Source organism: Drepanopeziza brunnea, assembly GCF_022702325.1.
Source record: "Drepanopeziza brunnea f. sp. 'multigermtubi' strain 214-2 chromosome Unknown ctg14, whole genome shotgun sequence".
Lineage (NCBI taxonomy): Eukaryota > Fungi > Ascomycota > Leotiomycetes > Helotiales > Drepanopezizaceae > Drepanopeziza > Drepanopeziza brunnea.
Window position 1 is genome coordinate 1,157,154 of NW_027094077.1, and position 19,735 is coordinate 1,176,888.

The following is a 19,735-nucleotide window of genomic DNA, read 5'->3' on the forward strand; positions in this document are numbered from 1 at the left end:
CTTTACGTTCTCCAAATGGCAAGAAAGTATTTACAATTTTATAATACTTTTCCTTCTATCCCACGAGCAACTTAATTGCTTACTGTATTTCCAGCCTGGGTAACTAACTACCTTTCATTTTCGGGTTTCATAGCAATCAATGCCCGATACATATTCACTGAAGGTGGAAAGCATGCAACGAGTGTCAAAGTCAACAAATAGATGCAGTGATAATGATCATTTAGACATGAGAAATTCATATATAACATCCCCCCTACCCAATTACCCGCTGAAATATCAACTTCATTCATTGCCCAGTGATAACCCGACGCCAAGCCTAATGCATGTCCTCCAATCCATCATCGTTTTAGTCATTATCCTTGCATAGGTAAACACTGACCAGATCTTATCGCCATCAAGCCTATTGCCCAAAGGCACCACTGGGCTTCGGCGTCCCGGCCAGCCCCAACTTCTGTTTCTTAATTCGCGGCACAATCCCAATCAATACTAGGGCACTGGTCACCAGCACGGCCCAAAGCTTAATATCCAACACGTTCAAATTGTAATCGGTCTGCGTCGCGGCCACCACGGTTGCCAGCGTCAGCGTCAACACCAAATACCCACTCATACGGTGCCACTTGTACAGGCTTTTCGCATTATCTACGCTGCCATACAGCTGCGGCACATAGTACGCGGTAAAACCCACCAGTGCCTGGATACCGAGCAAGATGTAGGTGATGAGGCCAAGGATGGCGTGCGTGGACACGAAGTGCGAGCCGTTGTGCGAGAACTTGTTGTATTCGATGACGACAAGGCCGGCAATGAGAGCATCCAGGGCGAGGTTGTTAAGGATGAAGTGCGAGACTGTCCCTTTGCGTTTTTGCTCGGGGCTGTGGGTTGGTTGGAGGAGCAGAATGGACTGCGTGAGGACCAGGAGACCTGCGGAGTTGAGGAGCGGGTGCGCCGAGAAGAGGATAAGGGGGTGGAGGAAAATGGAAGCCCAGACGGAGGCTGTGAGGAGGAGGATGCCGACTTGGGCGACTACAGCAGTGCCTGAAGAGCAGTGTTAGAAGGGATTTTTGAGAGCGAGAGCAAGAGCAAGAAAAGGAGAAGAAGATATACCGATGATGAGATTGTAGTATATCGGTCTGCCATCCTGCTGCGCTGCATCCCCAGCCCGGCCGAGCAGGGGTTCATCCTCTCCAATCGCCTCGCGGGGGATTATTGTCGTCTCGGGGATTCCTGTTGCTGAAGCCATGATTCAATGTCTCAGGATTTCTGATGGGAATTTTGCACGTTTGTAGTAATTCACTGCCAACATTCATTGGGGGGCGCCAGAGTTCTTATTGAAAACGTCGGCTCGTGGAACAGCTGCACGTGCTGCAATGCGATTATGCGAAATGGAAGACCTACGACGATCTCGATGACGCTACGAAGAGAAACGGCGACCAATCATGTCGTCCGGATGGGTAAGCCCTATCGATATTTATGCGCTGCTAATAAATACTGAGTTTGGTGTAAGAATGACACTATATTTATCAATTAATCGAAATGCGGGGGAGGTACCTGAAAGGCAGGTAGAAGGTCATTAAAGGGTCGGCTGATCATTCGATGACGATCTCTCTAAGAGACGGTCAGAAGAAGTCAAAATAGCCAGTGGATCACCCCAGGGCGATACTTGAGATCGAGTAGATTCTGGAAACAAACGATTTAAATCATTTACATTATAGCTATCGTTTCATCTCTTTTGTAAGAGCTCTTCTTTTCATTGAAAGATTATCACTAAACTAGGACCTTTTTAATCGAGTAAATCGTCGTTTCTAAAAGTAGGTCTTCTCACGAAAAAATTATCTTGGGACCGTTTCCGAGCGTTTTAGGACCGTTTTGGGACCGTCCCAGGGCCGTTCCCGAATAGAAAACCGTTAGTAAGCAAATAATAAGGATACGCTCTTCTGTTCCCTCCCACCTCTTTCTCCTTCCACCATCCTTCTATCCCCGATAGTTTTAAGGCATTATTATCTGTTTGAAAATCTACTTCGACTAGCGTTTACGGGTCACAACTTCTTTACACCCCTTCGAGCTCTCTCTATCTAATTTGGAAATTGAAAAGGCTTGGTTTATGATATATTCATATTAGCATGTTAAGAAAATAAAAGAGGTTGCCGCTTGAATACTTGAATACAGATGGCAGCCATTATTACGTTGACTCGTAACTGTGCCGCTAGTCGGCCATATACCTATCTGCGCTTTGCATGTAGCAAAGCCGATCTGTTTATCATGTAAAGAAATATAAATTATACGGCTTAAATAGATTGGCTGTCGAATTTAAGTATATGTATTCTTTATTTACCTTTATAGTTTCTCAGCGGAGCTTATAAGTCTAGTAACTCGATTGTCTTCTGCCGAGCTGATCTCACGACGTCGCACTTCGACTTTTATCCGTATGATAGAGATAAGGATAAGGTAGCCAAGAATCTTATCTGCGGGCGTCGAAGCACTTTCTCTGCTATCAAGAGAAAAAAGACCAAAAAAATCGGAAGAGGAAGAAAAAGAAGAAGAAAAAGAAGGGAAAAAAGAAGGAAAAAGAAGAAGAAGAATAGAAAGCCCTGACTGCAGCAATAGTTTTCAATAGCTCAATAGAGCTAATCAGCATGTCTCTGTCTGCTTCCGCACGCTCTTCAACTCCCGGCAAAAAGCTTCTTCCTCTTTGCCAATAGTGGGGTTGAAACAAATACCTACGCTTCCTTTCTTCATCGGCCTCCTCTGATAAGAACGAATTGAGGGAGCCTTTGATCAGTTATTTACATTACTTGATCGTAACGAGCAAGGTGATTATCAAAGCTTGAAATTCTTCATCTTCTTTGCTCCGAAACATCATCTTACGGATAAACTTGTAAAGACAAGTAAAGCAGCAATCCATGGCTCTCGAATCGAAGTACAGGACGGAGGTTGTGGCCGCCACGCCTGTTGCGTCCGGCGAGATCGATGGGACTTTTCGCTCTTCAACGATTGGTGAGTCCGGAATTTTGCCTTGTACTACATCGTGGAACTTGGAGGTTTGGACTCGGGGTGGTCTTTGGATAGGACGGAGGCTACACTGAGATGCTTGCTTCGCCATAAGATGGCCCCTCCATCACACGTGATGCTATACAGAATACTGATGGTCACTGATTTCATTCAGATCTCGTCTCGGCAGCTCTAGGAGGGAAAGTCCTCTCCTTCTCCGATGAATGGTTCGCCGAAGCTTCCAATCTGCTGACACCTACACCTCCTATCCGCCAGCCCGGCAAGATGGTCTTCACTGGCGCTTGGTATGACGGCTGGGAGACGCGGCGCCACAACACCGAGCCTTTCGACTACGTGGTCATTCGTCTCGGTGTCGCCTCTGGCACCGTCTCAGGCATCGAGATTGACACTGCTTTCTTCTCGGGCAACCACGCACCCGCCATCTCCGTTGAAGGCGTGTTCAGCGCCGAAGACGACGAGGTTGTGAGTTGGAAGGGAGGGCGGGGGAAGTGGGAGACTATCCTAGGCATTCAGGAGTGTGGCCCCAGTCAGAGATTTGGGTGGAAGCTGGATGTGCCGACTACGAAGGCGTATACGCACGTTAGGCTGAACATGTATCCCGATGGTGGGATTGCTCGATTCAGACTGTTTGGTCACGCGGTCCCGGTATTTCCCGATGATAAGGATGCGATCTTTGATCTTGCGGCTGCACAAAATGGTGGCGTGGCTATTTCGTGCAGTGACCAGCACTTTGGTGCCATCTCCAACCTGATACTGCCTGGCAGGGGAAAGGACATGGGAGATGGGTGGGAGACCTCGCGATCGCGAGGGAAGGACCATGTGGACTGGGCGATCATCAAGCTTGGAGCCAAAGCCTTGATCCAAAATCTGTTGGTGGACACTGCGTTCTTCAGAGGCAACTTTCCTCAGAAGATCAAGGTGGAGGCCATTGATTGGAGTGAGGAGGGACAGCCAGGTGTGTTCTCTGAGGGTTGGACAGACCTTGTTGTTCCTAGCAAGTGTGGTCCGGATCAGGAGCATGCTTTCGAGTCGCTAGCGAAGGATAAACATTTCACTCATGTGAAGCTGGTTATGATACCCGATGGAGGGGTGAAGAGGATCCGAGTCTTTGCTAAGAGAGCTGTTTTAGAGTGATGAACAAGAGAATCATTGACTTGGGGGCATTGTGTTTCGGAGACTGTTTGTCCCAGCGCATTCTATGAGTTTGAGCTTCCGAGACAAAGTATACATAGTTGTCAGTAAATTATGTGCCCCATGATTTAATTTAAGGCTGAAATAGACAAATAGAAAAGAAAAGAAAACTTCACTTGATGTTGCAGAAAATTACGATGGAAGCAGCAGCAGTGTCTCGATCGCATAAGAGATCGCATAAGAGATCGTACAGGCATCAGAGTTTGAGCCTCCGCCCCGCTAGCCTCATGAATATGCAACACCTCGTCCTTTGGCATTTACATAACATCACAGAAATTACACGTCCTCGTTCGACCACTGATCTACCTATTTCAGACAAGATTATCACCACCACCCGGAATATCGCATGTGAATCTGCGGATGCATTCCGGACTATATGAAGTCCTCCTCTTCCCGCCGCAATGGATATTGGAGACAATGGCGGGGGCTTTGAAGACGAGCCCAAACAACAACTCAGAGCGCTGCCAGATGACTTGCCGAAATCCTTAGATGACCGCAAGAATATCTCTTCTCACTTCACCCCGGAGACAGAGATGTACGATGCCTGGCAAGGTACATAACTCTTCAGGAAAATAATTGTGAAACCTGTCTGACAAAGTTATGTGTAGGACAGTCACAGTTCCTCACTACTCCGGCTTTGGCAAAGCCGCTGCAGTTTAACAGTCTCTCACTGGACGACCATGATTTCGACGACAGTCTGACGACAAAGCAGATTGGGGATAGCGATACAAGGCTTATGGAGATGCTGGCTGCGCAGGCGGCGCACCGGGATGGGTCCGCCTCCCAGGACGAGGATGCGGTAGCTTCGGACGATAAGCTTTCTGAGAGCGAGAAGAAGGATAGCCTGCAGAAGCTGCTAAACATGGCTGCTAGCAATGGAGATGTGGATCGGATAGAGCGGATTTTGTCAGGGAAGGCCAAGGACTTTGTGGATATCGATGCCCCTGATGAGGAGGGGACGGCTCCGTTGATCTATGCCAGCTGTTTTGTAAGCCGGGCTTGATAATTTGAAGGGAATACCTGCTAACAGGATGAATGACAGGGCCATGAGGCTGTGGTTACTGCTCTGCTGGATGCAGGGGCTAAACTCGACATCCAGGACAGGAACCAGTGGAGTGCGTTGATGTGGGCGATGAGCAACCGGCATACGGTGATTACGAAGATATTGCTGGAGAGGGGTGCTTCTACGAAGGTGAAGTCTTCCTCTGGTAGGACTGCTTTCGATTTCGTGGCTCCGGATAGCGAGATATCGGATTACCTGCACGACAATGGATATGGGAACCAAATTGGAAGTGTTGGAGTCACGGATGACTTCTACAATCCTGGATTTTCGCAGGATCGATTCGAGGAGGAGATGGCTGAGAATGAGTTGAGGAGACGCATGATGATGGAGAGTGCTAGAGACTTGGAGGTTGATCTGGGGAACATGGGGATTGATGATCAACCCGAAGTAAGTGCAAATGCTACTGGAGAAATAAACCCGTACTAACAAGTATCAGTCGCCAGCAGATCTCGAGGAGGATGCACAAGAATTTGACTGGAATAGATGTCTACACGATCAGATGTTTGTATTCCAAGAGAGCGAGCTAAGCCGCATTCTGGATGTTGTTATCACGAACATGACTCCGCAACGCTCGCCATCCCAAAAGCCTGTTCCAGCGAACATCTTGTTCCTCAGCGCTCGCTATGCTCATTATCATGCCAATCAGGATCTTCTCGCGAAACTCTTGATCACTGCTATGGACAAGATCAACGACGTAGTTGAGACGCATCAGTGGGACATGACGATTCTGGCATTTTGGATATCGAATGCTACTTTGTTGCTGCACTATCTGAAGAAAGATGCCGGGCTAGCGCAATCGACTTCAGAGTTTCAGCTTCAGCTGGCTGAACTCATCAACGAAATTTTCATTCTGATTATCAGAGATGCAGAGAGGAGAATGGACAAGGTTCTTGATCCGGCTATGCTGGATCACGAAACCATCCCAGGATTTGAAGACATTGCATTTCAGAATGAGTGGAAAATATTCAAAAGAAAGAACCATGTGAAAGAAGTACCAGTCGAAAAGAGATTTCGTCCGCCTTCGCCGAAAGCCAGAGCAAAACCATCGCCGAGAAACGTCACTTCCCTACTGTCGTCTACTCTTTTTGTGCTGGACCTATATGATATCCACTCAGTCATCACAGCTCAAATACTGGCACAACTGCTGTACTGGCTTGGGGCTGAACTGTTCAACCGCATCATGTCAGACCGCAAATACCTGGCTCGCACCAAAGCTATGCAAATTCGAATGAACATTTCAAGTCTGGAAGATTGGTCGCGATCAAATAACCGGCAACCTGAGCACTACGAGCATGGATCCATGACCTCAAGTGGCGAGCCTACTTTCGAATCTGGACGCCATCATTTGGCACCCCTTATCCAGCTCTTACAGTGGCTGCAGTGCTTCTCGTCATTAGTGAATGACGACTTCGAAGGCCTTGTCGGTACGCTGCAGCAACTTACACGACTAACACCACAGCAGCTGATCCATGCTGCGAAACATTACCGACCCGAAGTTGGGGAGAAGGGCCTCCCGAAGAGCGCAATGAAGTACCTGCTGAACCTCCAGAAGGAGACACAATTGCGCAGAGAGCAGCAGAGAAGCAGGCGGCGGGAACCAGGGCCCCCAACTACACCAGTTAAGAGTAATGGGCATCAAATACCCGACACCCCCGACTCGACTGGAAAAGCCCTACCGCAAGATGTGCAACAAGAGGATGAAGACGATGCACCAGAGCATCTTCTTCTTGACCCCTCCCTCATGCTCCCCTTCTCCCTGCCGACCAGCACCGACATGCTCGTCAGCTACGGCGCTGGCTTTGGCGGCCTCAACCGCGAACGAGAGCGCAAGTACATACCTACGGTCCCAGCCGAGTTTCTCGCGAAATTAGACTTGGGCGGTGGGCGAGCACAGAGCACGTACGAGGAGCGAGACTGGGAGAACGAGGATGTGTGAGACGAGAGGGTGTGTGAGGTGATTTGAGACATACATTGCGAGCTTGCAGGACCTAAAACGTAGAGATCGATTGGCATTTGGCGTGGCGTTGGGCGGCGTTGTTTTTTGGTCCAGATGAGGAGTGTGCAAGTCAACCTCGGGGGGGTTTTTTTCTGGCTGCGAGCAAGAGGAGTCAAAGAGAGAGGTTGAGTTAATACCTAGCTAGCGTGGATTTTCTGTTATTGAGATGCTATATCTATTCTCTTAATGAACGAGTAGGACTCAGTGGTCTTTTCGACCGAGGGCCTCTGTTCCGAATCCTGGGGGACAGAGAAGTGCGAAGAAGTTTGAGCCCTGTGCCGCCACCAAGATGCTGCTAATAAATCTTACCTTACCTATGATATCTACGATACCTACAAGTCTGAAATTGAAGATATTCGTATTCATATTTTGTATTGGTGTAATTTAAAGATATTTATATTGATACCGAAATAGGTTTTTTTCCAAGGACCTCCCTTACCGGACCCTCCTCCGCTCCTTACCCGACCCCAGTAGCCCTTCACTGTTGTGCTCGGACCACCCCCATCATTACGTACCGGTACCTACCTTACTCTGGCTATCACCTCTAGCACTCTAAATCGGCCCACGGCCCACTTTCCGTCCCAGAACAAACAAAATCTCGCCGGACGACTTCCCACACGCTCGTTTCTATCCCCTTCCTTCTCCTCGACGTTGGAATCCTCACACTCATTTATTTCTCGCGCCTACAAATCGACCGCAGTGTTTGCTTGCAAGTTGCAAGTTGCAAGCTGCAGGGCCGGACGAGGGACGACGCGCTTGCGGTAACTAATAGTTAATAGAGTGGGTATACCAAGAGAAAGCTTGTGTAACACAGTTAAGATTCAGCGACTCAGCGACTCAGCGACTCAGCCTGGCCATGCGGAGCAGTATCGACAAGAGATGCGCGAGGTCTCCTACCTGCACCAGCAATCCTCCTTCCTCTATTCCCCAGAAGACCCTTAATGCGTCCATCCTCAAGCCCTCCCCAACCACGCCCACACGCTCAGATAACGGCCTCATAACCTTGCGATACGAGGAGACGACCGCCGGCAAATCCCCTATCGCGGTCACCATCGCACCGCCGCGCGCACATCCCACCGACACGGCGCTGCGACGACCACTGAGCGGGGCAGACGGTGCGAAAGATCAAGAGGGAAAGCGTGATTCAGGCCTCGCGTCGACAACAACAACAAGCTCAAAGGCGAAAGAGGACAGTGCGAACACAGCGGGCCCGTTTGCAGAGAAGCAGCACCCACTGGGCCTTGTGATTGACTTTGATGCGAACCGTATAACAAGCCCGGTGCTGCAATCGCCTATTAGCATTATTGCGCCGTCAGACAAATCAAAGAAAGTGAAGAAGAGCATGAGTATGGGATCGAATAGCTTGCGCTGGAGACCGAGACCAAGAAAGAGGGGTGCAACGGTAGACAAGACGTCTAAAGGGGGAATGTTTGTGCCACTGACCGAGTCGGTGCCGATACCAACAGATAATTTGCTGGATGACGATTTCCTTAATACGCTGTCATTTTCCAAGAGAGGGAGTGTTATGTTAGGTGGGAAGAAAGCCGTGAACGTCGATAGACACAAGCGTGGACGTGGGTATGTTTTGATACGGGCATAACTTCGAATTCTACTGACTGCTGCCAAGACCACCGAGCCTCTCGATGCTGATTCCACCAACTATCAAAATACTTTCAGAGGATGTAGAGAAAGAATCGCAGAAGGTACGGTCGATGTATGAACAAGGCTCAAATATGGAATGGGAAGCAGGAGCGCAGTCGGGGATCATTGAGCGTATGAAAACTAGCCAAGTTTCGACTGAAGCTGAGGCATTCAAGTCAGTATTTCGACTGCTAATAAATAGCTTTGTACTAAGTTCTGCAGGACCAACGGCCTTTTGAGTCCTGCCAGTAGCTCTTTGACAAGACCTGAAAGCGCCATCTCTTTCAGACAAGAGTTTGAGCTGGCTGGAGGGATTGAAGATTGGGAGGATGTGGACGGAAATGATGTTGACCGCTATGGCTTTATTGATATGCGCCGCAAGAACTCGAGACCTGGTACCCCGGAGCCGAGGCCCCCACAACGAGTCTCTACCGTCCTGCAACTAGCTTCTGAGGCACCAAGAAAAAGACGAAGCTTCGGGCGAACTTCTTTAAATGTAACGAGGAGGGTATCAAACAAGCGAACAGCGAGCCGCAAGGTCTCCGCCAGATCTTTGAGGACCGTGTCTTCGAGCGCTTCTCAGAAAAGCATAAGCAGAATCAGATCAGCTACCAATCTACTCCCTGGTAATCAGGACAGAAGATTCATGGATGAGGCAGGCGACATGCTCACTCTCCCCCCTGGACTAGCCGACATTGCAGAAGACGAGGAGGGTGGAAAGCATGCCGAGTTTCTCAAGCAGAAGGAATGGGAACGAGCGGAGAAGTGGAGAAAGATGGCAAAGACTGTCAAGACCGGCAAGGACGGTCAAGGAATGGCTTTCGAGTTTGACACTTCAAGCCCGAAGCTGATTGAGCGGACTTGGAAGGGCATACCTGACAGATGGCGTTCTGCAGCCTGGCACTCGTTTCTGAGCTCCTCTGCCAAAAAGAGAAATGACAGTGTGACTGACGAGCAGATCACCCAAGCTTTCTACAGTCTGTTAAACAAGAGCTCTGCCGATGATCTCCAGATCGACCTGGATGTCCCGAGGACAATCAACAGCCACATCATGTTCCGAAGACGGTATCGAGGGGGTCAGCGATTGCTGTTCCGCGTTCTTCACTGCCTGTCACTGTACTTCCCGGAGACAGGCTACGTTCAGGGAATGGCATCTCTAGCTGCTACGCTTCTCTGCTACTACGATGAGGAAATGGCTTTCGTCATGCTGGCTAGAATGTGGAGATTGCGAGGACTCGATAAGCTGTACGAGGCTGGCTTTGACGGACTCATGGCCGCTCTTAACGAGCTTCAGACTGAGTGGTTGAATGGTGGCCCCGTCTCTGCAAGACTCGTAAGCCCCCTCCCCTCTGCATACGTAAAGAAGAACTAACAGCCCCAGGATGAGATGGAAATCGAGCCAACCTCCTACGGCACCCGCTGGTACCTGACCCTCTTCAACTATTCCATCCCCTTCCCATCCCAACTCCGCGTCTGGGACGTCTTCATGCTCCTCGGAGACCCCGACTCCTCGCTCTCCCTCACACCCGAACGCCCCTTCGCAGGTGGTCTGGACATCATCCACGCTGTCAGCGCCGCACTCATCGACGGCACCCGCGACATCCTGCTCGACAGCGACTTCGAGAACGCGATGAAGGTCCTGACGAGCTGGATCCCAGTTAAGGACGAGGAACTGCTGATGAGAGTTACGCGGGCAGAATGGAAGTTGCATCGGGGCAAGAAGCGTTGATGCTAAAAAGCTCTCCGTCGCCGAGATTCTCTTCGTCGAGAGACTGATTCCTTGCCTGTGAGTCTGGAAGTGCTGATACGGCCATTTCAAGTTCTACTTCTCTCTTCTTATGTGTTTGCATTTCTGCTTGCGAGGTGTCTGGTCGGTTGTTGGTCGTCGGTTGTTGGTCGTTGGTCTGATTTTCCGCACTATACCACCATGCGCTGCTTGTCTTTTATATGTACTTCTTGGAGTTTTGTTGAGATAGATAGGGTAGCTGCTGCTTCAAGATGCGAGATGCGAGATGCGAGATGCGAGATGCGAAACTACCTTCCCTCTCTCTTTTTTTTTTTTTTTTTTTTTTTTTTTTCTGGCATCGCTCTCGGTCAATTACGAATTAATTAATACACAAGTTACGGTAGGGAGGACCTGATTGGCTTGAGAGAGTGTGCTTCTTTCTGTATCTTGAGGAGAGACGGTGCGAGGCTGGTACGGCGGTGAAAAGAGTATGGAAAGGTCGAGATGGGGCGAGGCGAGGCGAAGGAGAAGGGCTGGGGATGAAGATGAAGATGGAGAGCGAAGTGTGCAGGGTAGCGGACTGAAATGGATTCACTGTATAACAGAATAGGGCCAGGTAGGGTAGCTGCTGCCGACGCCGCCGCCGCACATAATGAGGCGCGATTTTAAATTGGTCGATGCCTTCCGTCTATCACTTTCCCATGGATCTGAGCTTCTCTAGCCTGTTCCTTTTTCTGTATTGTTTTCAATGGACGCGATGTCGCGACGGCTTTGCTGGGTTTGGGAGGTAAGCGAAGCGAGGTCACTGTAGGTACCTAGGCACAACAAATCGAGGGAACACGCGCAAGGACCCCGTGCCTGTCTGCAATGGCCCATACACTTTGGGCATGTACCAGAGCCCACAAATTTCAGACATTATTGCGCCGAACTTCCCTGTCTTCTCCCTCTCCCATGCCTCGTCGCCGCCAAAGCAGCAAGATATATACAACATCAATAATCCCATCTGGTATCAAACAATCATCTGGCATGCAACCCAACCTAGCCCAGCCCAGCCCAGCCCAGCCCCTCCCTCCAATACACCAACGTCGAATCGCATCCACATCAGTCCCGTTCATCCCCTAGTAAAAGTAAGGCCTGAAGACACCAAATCCAAACGCCCACGCTAATGAGAAGAAGACCGTTCATATGCCCAAGTTCATATCAAAACAGATGCCGTATGCCTCGTCCACATTTCACTTCCCCGAATCGCTCTTTGTCTCCCTCCTCTCCCTCGCACCGATGAGGTTCCGTGTGATACTCTTCGGGCTCACGTCCTCCTCATGAAGTATCGTCGATTTCGGCACATTGGTATCGACATTCTCAAGTGAGCCCTCAGCGCTACCTAAATCCAACGTCGGCACCTTTTCAGCTGTTCTCGTACGACTGAGTTGGCGGAGCCTAGCTGGTGGCTGTTTATCCTGGGACTTGGAGGCTGGGGGGCTGGGAGGGGATTGCACGCAATCGGGCGTCGCGATAGCCGTAGCGGTCCCGGACGTGCCCGGAGAATTTGGAATGCTTGCTCCATTCATTTCGCGGAGCACTTTATTGGTTATCTGCTTCGCATCTGAGTCGAGGTTCGGGACTGCAATTGGAGGCTTGAGTTCGATTAGCAATGCCCCCCCTAAAAAGCATGGTACTTCACCTGTAGAATATACTGATCCAGCTTCTTTTTTAGCACGTTCGACCGTACAGGCTTAGCCAAGTAATCGTTCATGCCCGATTCTAAGCACTTCTCTCTGTCGCCTTGGATGGCAGAGGCAGTCATGGCAATGACTAAGACGCCTCTAACAGCGTCGATTGGGTCTCTTCGCAGCAGCTTCGTGGCCTCGTAGCCATCTAGCACAGGCATTTGGACGTCCATAAGAGTAATGTGATACGGCGTACCCTCCTTCGCTTTCGCCCTCAACCCTTCTACAGCTTGAAGACCATTGTCGTAAGCATCCACGTGCTTGAAGCCCAGCTTGTGCATAAACTGAACCGCAATCTTCTGGTTGACAGGATTATCTTCCGCAATGCATATACGCAGTGCGTCGCGCTCGACATGAGAGAAGTGCGTATACGGTGTCGGCGAGCTATGGGACTCGTTATTCCGCGAAGACATGTGATCAACATAATCCGTCCCGTTTTGACTGTCTCCTGCGGAAGCTTCTTTGGCCTTGGGAAAGGTGACTGAGAACCAGGCCAGCGTGCCTTCGCCCTCCACACTTTCGAGCTCGATTCTGCCGCCCATCATAGATTCAACGAGGGACTTGCAGATACTGAGACCTAGTCCACTACCACCATACTTTCGAGCAGTGCTAGCATCAGCTTGACTGAAGGGCTTGAAAAGCTTGAAGAGTTGTTGGGGGGGGATTCCGATACCAGTATCCCTGACCCAGAATGTCAATGTGACCTCGTCAGCCGTTTCCGCGTCAGTCTTCGCACCAATGGTGATCGAACCATTCTCAGTGAACTTGAGGCTGTTCGAAACGAGGTTGCCGAGAACCTGATGCAACCGAACAGGGTCGCCAAATATCAGACATTGAGGAAGACTGATATCCTGCAGGATCTCAACATTCTTGAAATTCTTCTTGTCGCGGTTGCTGTAAGATACGGATCGGAACACCTCCCGCATCAACTCGTCAGCTTTGAATGCAACGACGTAAAGCTCCATTTTGTCTGCCTCCATCTTGGAAAAATCCAAGATGTCGTTGATCACTGTCAGTAATAAATCAGCTGAGACACGGATCGAGTCTGCCATCTCGGCCTGATCTTTCGTAAGATCACTATCCCTCAATAGCTCCGAGTTACCGATAACTCCATTGAGCGGTGTCCGAAGCTCATGGGACACATTGGCCAAGAATATAGACTTGGCTTTAGCAGCTTCTTCTGCCAATTTGACATTCCGAAGAGCCTCAGCTTTGGAAGCATTGGCCTGCTTCTCAGCTTCCAAAGCTTTTGCGAGAGCTTTCCTTTGCACATCAACCATAGAGTTGTTGAAAGCAGAAACCTTCTCCACTTCCTTGAGTGTTAGAGCATTAGAGTAACTGATTCCGATTTGGTTGACGAGGAGTTGCAGCACAGTCAGATTGCGATCCGTAAAGGCATTGGGCTCGCCTTCCAGATACAGAACACCTAGCAGCGGCTTTACTCCATGACAGATGGGTATAGCAATCACAGACTTTCCCACAGGGTTTCTGGTGGCCCATGCATCGGTGACATTGCTGAAACGCTCATCGTGGATTAAATCAGGCAGGAAGATAGTCTCGCGAAAGCGTGTACAGTAAAAAATCACACCTTCAGCAACAAGAGCTGTTTCGGCCAATGGGAGTCCAGGGATATGAGCCACGGCCCCCTTTTCCGGGTCTCCACTGGCAGCGATACTCCAGCCGACTGGGTCATCCTCTTCAACAATGATAGCCGCCATAGTTGCCAGACCCCCGCAATTCTGCAAGATAATCTCACACATGGTCTTGAGTAATTGATCGACCTGCAAGACACTAGAGATAACTTGCGAACTCTCGAGAATGGACGTCAAGTCCAGCATGTCTAACGCGGAAAGACTGGAGCCTGCAGGGGGCCGTGCAGAGCCTCCTTGCCAGGCTCCAATTCTGTCCCCTTTTGTCTCTGTGGTCAATGAGGCGCGTGTTTGTTGCCGCATATCATCGTCATCTCCTTCCAATGTCGTATATTGGACATCAGCCGAGTCGCCTGCAAAGTCTGTTTGAGCCGCGGCATCTGCAGTTCTATCATCTCGTGTTGGACCCTGTAGTAGAAGACTGTGCTCGTCTTCGATGTATTTCGCAACCCCAACAGCACCGAACATACGATAAAGGGCCGTAGCCTCGCGCAAAGAGGCTTTGGCTGCTCTCCGTGACCCAGTTCGTAGAAAAAATCCAGCTTGTAAGTAGTTGCCCAGCGCTTCCTCGAACAGAAAGCTGTTGGCTGCCGCGTGATCCAAGCTCACTTCAAAGGCATACAACGCCGCGCCGTGGTCTCCTTCCATTTCGGCAATTTGAGCGTCGAGTAACTTCGACCAGGCGAGGTAGTTGACATTGTTAACGGTCTGCCAGTCTTCGATCATCTTCTTGTGGCGCTTGATTTGCTGCACAACGTTTGAGATTTCTTTGACAAGCTCCTTCGGCTGTGCGTCAATACTTACATGATGACCGTCAGTACCTTGACTAATTGCTTTTAAGGGGTCTTGGAGTGTGTGCCACATCAACCCAGCGAGGGATAATCCGTGCATGAAGTATACGAATCGCGTAATACGGGCAGACCAGACCGAGGCTATGTTCTCCAGGCAATGGTTTCCTAGGTCGACGGCTCGCGAATAGTGCCCGTACAGAAACAGAGGTGCCATCTCAAAGCCTTCGTAGAGAATCAGCGGCCGGTCGCTGTTTCTCATTGAGCCTTGAAGCCACTTCTTGTAGTACACAGAGTCATGATGCTCGTCACTCATAATATCCAAAGATTCGCTTGTATGCGTCCGGCCCTGTAATGCTCTGCAAGCTTGCCGGACCGCAACTGTAGTGGCCCCGGGGTCAGCGAATTCAGATACTTAACTAAGCTCACACTCATGCTCCCATTTTGCGAGAACGTTTGTGCAAATTTCTGGCTTCTTGATGTAGGCAGGATCAGATATGTACTTACTAGCCATCGTCCCTCCACGAGTATCCAGATGCCAATTCGGTACCTCCTCACAACCATAATGAAGAAAAGACTCCAGCTCCGTCAAGTTCTCTGATGCAAAAAACCTTAGACTTCCAACCAGGCCAAAGTTCAGGATTGTCGAGCCACGATCCCCCACATGAATCGCATGGTCCAGGGCGCCATCCAGTTCTCTCAGCGAGTCCTGGATGCTACAATGTAAATGCCCGACAAAGAGTGCGTAGACTGTGTTGCCTCGCCCAGAAGTATATTGATCACTCCAATCAGAGAGCAGAGTTTTGCAGATTTCGCCCATGTCGCAGGCAAATTTTATCATATTGAATCTAGTGCAAGCTATCATCGCGAGGTGAAGATAAGCCATGCCTGCTTGAGGGAAGCTACCCAGGTTGATCTGTGTGTTTACCATGACTAGAGCCATCTGGTAGAAAGTCAGAGTATCGGTCCTGTCATAGTTTAGCTATGAGAAAAAAAATACCCTTTAATTTGGAAAACTCACCAGAATGCAGCTGATATGGCCTCTACCAGCACTGCTCCAATCGCCGCGAAGGTTGAGCTTTTCGTCATCGAGCGGTGGACGATTTCCTTGGGTTCCATCGACTGGATCTTAAGAGACAGTCGCTCGAACTCCTCGTCACACTTTTCGAAACTAGGATGATCGTCAACTCCAATGTCGAGAGCACCAAGGCACTGCTTCAGAGCCCGGAAACCAGCTGAAGAATCGCCCTCCTGGGCGTACACTCTCGATTGCAGCACCCAAGCAGGGGCCTTATCGACTGGAGTCTTTGCATACGCGAAGACGTTAGCCAAGATACGCTTGGCTTCAGCATATTGACCCATATACAGGTACGTCTCTGCAGCTCTGGTGTGTAACTGAAGAGTTTCGTCGTAATAAACATCGGGTAGACCGTCAGTCCAAGGCTCATCCTGTAATAGGGCAAAGCAATGATTATAAAACCTCGCGGCTGTTGGACGAGCCCCGCGCTCTGCAGCAGACTGCGCACAATTGGCAAGAAGCGTTCTGAACGACTGTCGGTGAAGAACCCGCCGTCGAATGATATCGATCGACTCGCCAATATGCTCGGCAATTTCTGATTGCTCTCGCTCACCAGCAGAGCTGTATTTGAGAAGAGTCCGGGCAATGATGAAGTGCATCTTTGGTGCATTACATTCGCCAAGAGCGGTAGCTGCTTGCATATATCGGTCATGCGCGAAGCGAAATCTGTCGTCGTCCTGTGTGGCAACGATGATGTAGGCTTGGATTGCGGCTTGAAGACCTTCCACGGCATCCTGTTGCGAGTGAGACAAAGAATAAGGATGGTCAACATCCATGTTCGAGGCAGAATCATCGTAATCGAACTCGCCGCTCAAAAGCCTCTGTATCAACTCAAATGAAAAGGAATGGCCGATTAATGAAGCCCACGCAAGTATCGACCTCGAGGCCGCGGGCAACTCACTCAGGCGACTCGTGACGAAAGCGCTATTTAAAGTGTCGTGGTAGCTCTTGGTCTCGAACTGCTTGAAGATTTTATCTAGATCGTAGCACCACCCACTTTCTTTGAAGTCATAGTAGATGCATTGTTTCCGATGGCAACTTTCTAGCATTTCTCTTATGTAGAAGGGGTTGCCAGCTGTTTTAGACTGAATCACGGCTGCCAAAGGGACGATGTAGGCTTCTGATCGGGAAAGTGTGGCAGCGACATACTTCTTTATATCGTCTTCATTCAGGGGTTTTAGGACTATTCGTGTCACGCCAACACCTCCCCCTTTTACGTATTCTACAATAGTGTCAGCATGGCCAGGTACCACGAGGATAAGGGGACTCAAACTGATACCCTCAGAATCGGGAGGTTCTATTATGCCCTTGATCCTCTCTGGAAGGACCTCGTCAGGCCGGTAAGTAACAATTATAACCATCTTCATCCTAGAAGATATGATCTGTCCAATCAGGTCGATTGACTCATCGTCGGCGAATTGTAGGTCGTCCAAGCAGAAGCAGATAAATTTATGTTGGGTAAAGACCCGCAAGACATCGAGAAAGGTGTTCATGAGCCGGACGGATTTCGTTGACGACCCATTTCGCAGGAAGTCTTGAGATGTCTGGGAACCTACAGTCAGGCCGTAAAAACTGGGTGGAGAACTCGAGGAGGGAGAGGAATCTCGTTTCATCTCGGCACGTAAACTTTTGTTGTAACTATGGGACAAGTGGCTCCCATGCCTGCGTGTCGGGCCACCGCTCATCGATCCCAAGAGAAACTCGGGAAGCCCCAAGACTCTATGCAGCATGGGCCAGGCCGGTTTAACGAATGACTTGAGGCCCTGATGAAAAGCGGTATCTGTGTTGCTCTCTGAAAATACTTGTTTAAACAAGCTGGATAGCAGTCTGAGAACCGGCCCAAATGGTGTTTTCTTCGCCTGGTCAAACTTGGAGCTTGCAAAATACCCTCTCCTGCGTGCTTCAATCTGAACGGACTGGACGAGGCAGCTCTTGCCCAACCCTGCGGCTCCTGCAATGCCAATAACTTCACACCGCCCTTTGCGCCGAAATTTATGGCTGTTTTGACGACTTATCAGACTCCCAGCACCTTCTGAACTTCTCGCACCAGTTGCGTCGGAAGTACTTTCGAGGAGGCTTCTGTTCTCTATGGAGTCCATGGCTATCGAGTTATTCTTTGCCCAGGGTTTGGGTTTGCTATGACGAGATGAGGCGTCGTTATTCTCGGGATAGTTGGCCTGAGAGGAGATGGAACCTGTAGCGGAACGCAACTGGCTGGAGCCACTCTTAAAGGATTTGAGCTCATTAGACAGCGCGGCAAAGTTTCCCAGGGAATTCGACATCCCATCATATGAGCTGGTAGTTTCATCCTCGCTCGAGAGCTCGGCCCCAATGGCGGCTTCGAACATCTCAAGACGGCTTTCGGACAAACTTGACCCAGACGATATACTATAGATATCCTGCTTTTGGCCAACAATATGGCGCCTGGACACCTTGTCGATAATCTTGACGACATCATCATGCTCCTGGGTCCTACCGATCATAGCAGTGGGCAGTATAAAGAACGAAGAGACATCTTTGGTAGCAATAGGCCAATTCCGCAGCGTAGCCGAATCTCCAACTCCTAAAAGCCTTCTTACTTCCATCAAATCGTATCTCAGACCGCTCACGGAGTGATAGCGATCCCCAATAATCTTGGCAGTCATCTTCTGGATAATCCTTCCAATAACATCGGGGATGTCCATTCGGATGCTCGACACAAGTGGCAGTCGTCGTCCTAACACAGCTTGAATGATGTCCATCGGAGTCTCCCCATCGAAAGCAGGCAGCTGAGTGAGCATCGTCCAGAACAGTATCCCAAGAGAGTATATGTCCGTCCTACTATCAGGCTCGGCAGGCATCCGACCAGTCTGTTCCGGACTCATGTAGCAGAGCTTCGTCTTAGCGCCTACTTCCTTCGAAAGGGTAGACCATCCAGTGCTTGTAAGCCCATGTTCAAAAGTCCTCAACCCAGATCCAAAATTGATCAGCCGGACCTTGCCGTCCAACGGATTCATATGGAAGGCGTCCCCCCTAATTTCTCCGTGCACGATTCTCTGGCCATGATGCAAGATCTCAAGACACTCCGTAGCTGCCACAGCGAAATCCAGGAAAGTTTGCAACGGCACCGTTTCCGTAGCCTCAAACTCGTCCCGGAACGCCTCGTATTTGCCTCCCACTTTACGTGCTGTATACCAAGCCGGTCCATAGTCAATAATCTTGTTGAGAGAATTCGGTCCAGGCGCCTCGAAGATACAGACGATAATTGGGCCCTTGTCTTTGTCCCCCTGCTGACTAGTGAGGCGAGCAATATCCAGAGGCCGGATGAGGTGGTCTCCTTCCGGATCAACCTTCTTGATCAAGTTCTTGCAGATGTGGTAGGCCCGTTCCTCTCGCAAGGCATGCGTTGAAACGCGTCCTATAATCTCGATCCGGGGGCGCTCAGGAATATCATCGTATGAATAGGCAGATTCGCTACCGCTCTCACTGGCCGCCGTCCTCTTGTACTCGCCAGCGGTCTGGGGGTCCTGGGACGGGTGGCTGAGCTCGATTTCCGGCCTCGAGATTGTGACTGCTCTGGTCTGGGAGCTGTGGACATCCTTCCACCCATAGACCTGCCTGTTCCCCTGATTTAGCACATTCACCACCAAGTCTTTCTCTACTGGGGAATCCGCTTGCAAGCGTGCTTACCAATTATCGTAACTTGAGTGGAAGGGGTCTCTTGACTCGTCCCATGTGTAGCCAGCGATTTGTCGCAGCCGCTCGAAGAGTCGCAGCGGAGGGTCCAGCTGCTCATCCCCCAGGGCGACGGAGCTGTCCATCATGTATTTTCGTGACTTCAAAGCATGTCTCCCGTCCTCATGGCTCAGATGCAGCAGGTGTTGGCGGGCA

At 50.1% G+C, this 19,735-nt stretch overlaps 5 protein-coding genes across 5 annotated transcripts; 3 read left to right on the forward strand and 2 right to left on the reverse strand.

Annotated features, from left to right (window-relative positions):
• Positions 1-400: 400 nt before the first annotated feature.
• On the reverse strand, positions 401-1,237 carry L3040_007917 (uncharacterized protein; the record flags this gene model as incomplete). The annotated part of the gene is made up of 2 exons (XM_007295585.1): positions 401-1,032; positions 1,102-1,237. 2 exons carry the CDS (start codon positions 1,235-1,237, stop codon positions 401-403), a joined length of 768 nt encoding a protein of 255 aa, XP_007295647.1.
• A 1,660-nt stretch (positions 1,238-2,897) lies between these two features.
• On the forward strand, positions 2,898-4,140 carry L3040_007918 (uncharacterized protein; the record flags this gene model as incomplete). Its single annotated transcript, XM_007295584.1, has 2 exons — positions 2,898-2,991; positions 3,161-4,140. The coding sequence occupies 2 exons, from the start codon at positions 2,898-2,900 to the stop codon at positions 4,138-4,140; spliced, it is 1,074 nt and encodes a 357-aa protein (XP_007295646.1).
• A 458-nt stretch (positions 4,141-4,598) lies between these two features.
• Positions 4,599-7,196, forward strand: L3040_007919 (uncharacterized protein; the record flags this gene model as incomplete). The annotated part of the gene is made up of 4 exons (XM_007295583.2): positions 4,599-4,749; positions 4,806-5,185; positions 5,240-5,647; positions 5,697-7,196. The coding sequence occupies 4 exons, from the start codon at positions 4,599-4,601 to the stop codon at positions 7,194-7,196; spliced, it is 2,439 nt and encodes an 812-aa protein (XP_007295645.2).
• A 916-nt stretch (positions 7,197-8,112) lies between these two features.
• L3040_007920 (uncharacterized protein) lies at positions 8,113-10,626 on the forward strand (the record flags this gene model as incomplete). The annotated part of the gene is made up of 4 exons (XM_066154756.1): positions 8,113-8,834; positions 8,884-9,072; positions 9,120-10,230; positions 10,279-10,626. 4 exons carry the CDS (start codon positions 8,113-8,115, stop codon positions 10,624-10,626), a joined length of 2,370 nt encoding a protein of 789 aa, XP_066010654.1.
• A 1,229-nt stretch (positions 10,627-11,855) lies between these two features.
• L3040_007921 (uncharacterized protein) lies at positions 11,856-19,665 on the reverse strand (the record flags this gene model as incomplete). Its single annotated transcript, XM_007295582.2, has 5 exons — positions 11,856-12,257; positions 12,305-15,168; positions 15,217-15,755; positions 15,809-19,462; positions 19,535-19,665. 5 exons carry the CDS (start codon positions 19,663-19,665, stop codon positions 11,856-11,858), a joined length of 7,590 nt encoding a protein of 2,529 aa, XP_007295644.2.
• Positions 19,666-19,735: the final 70 nt, after the last annotated feature.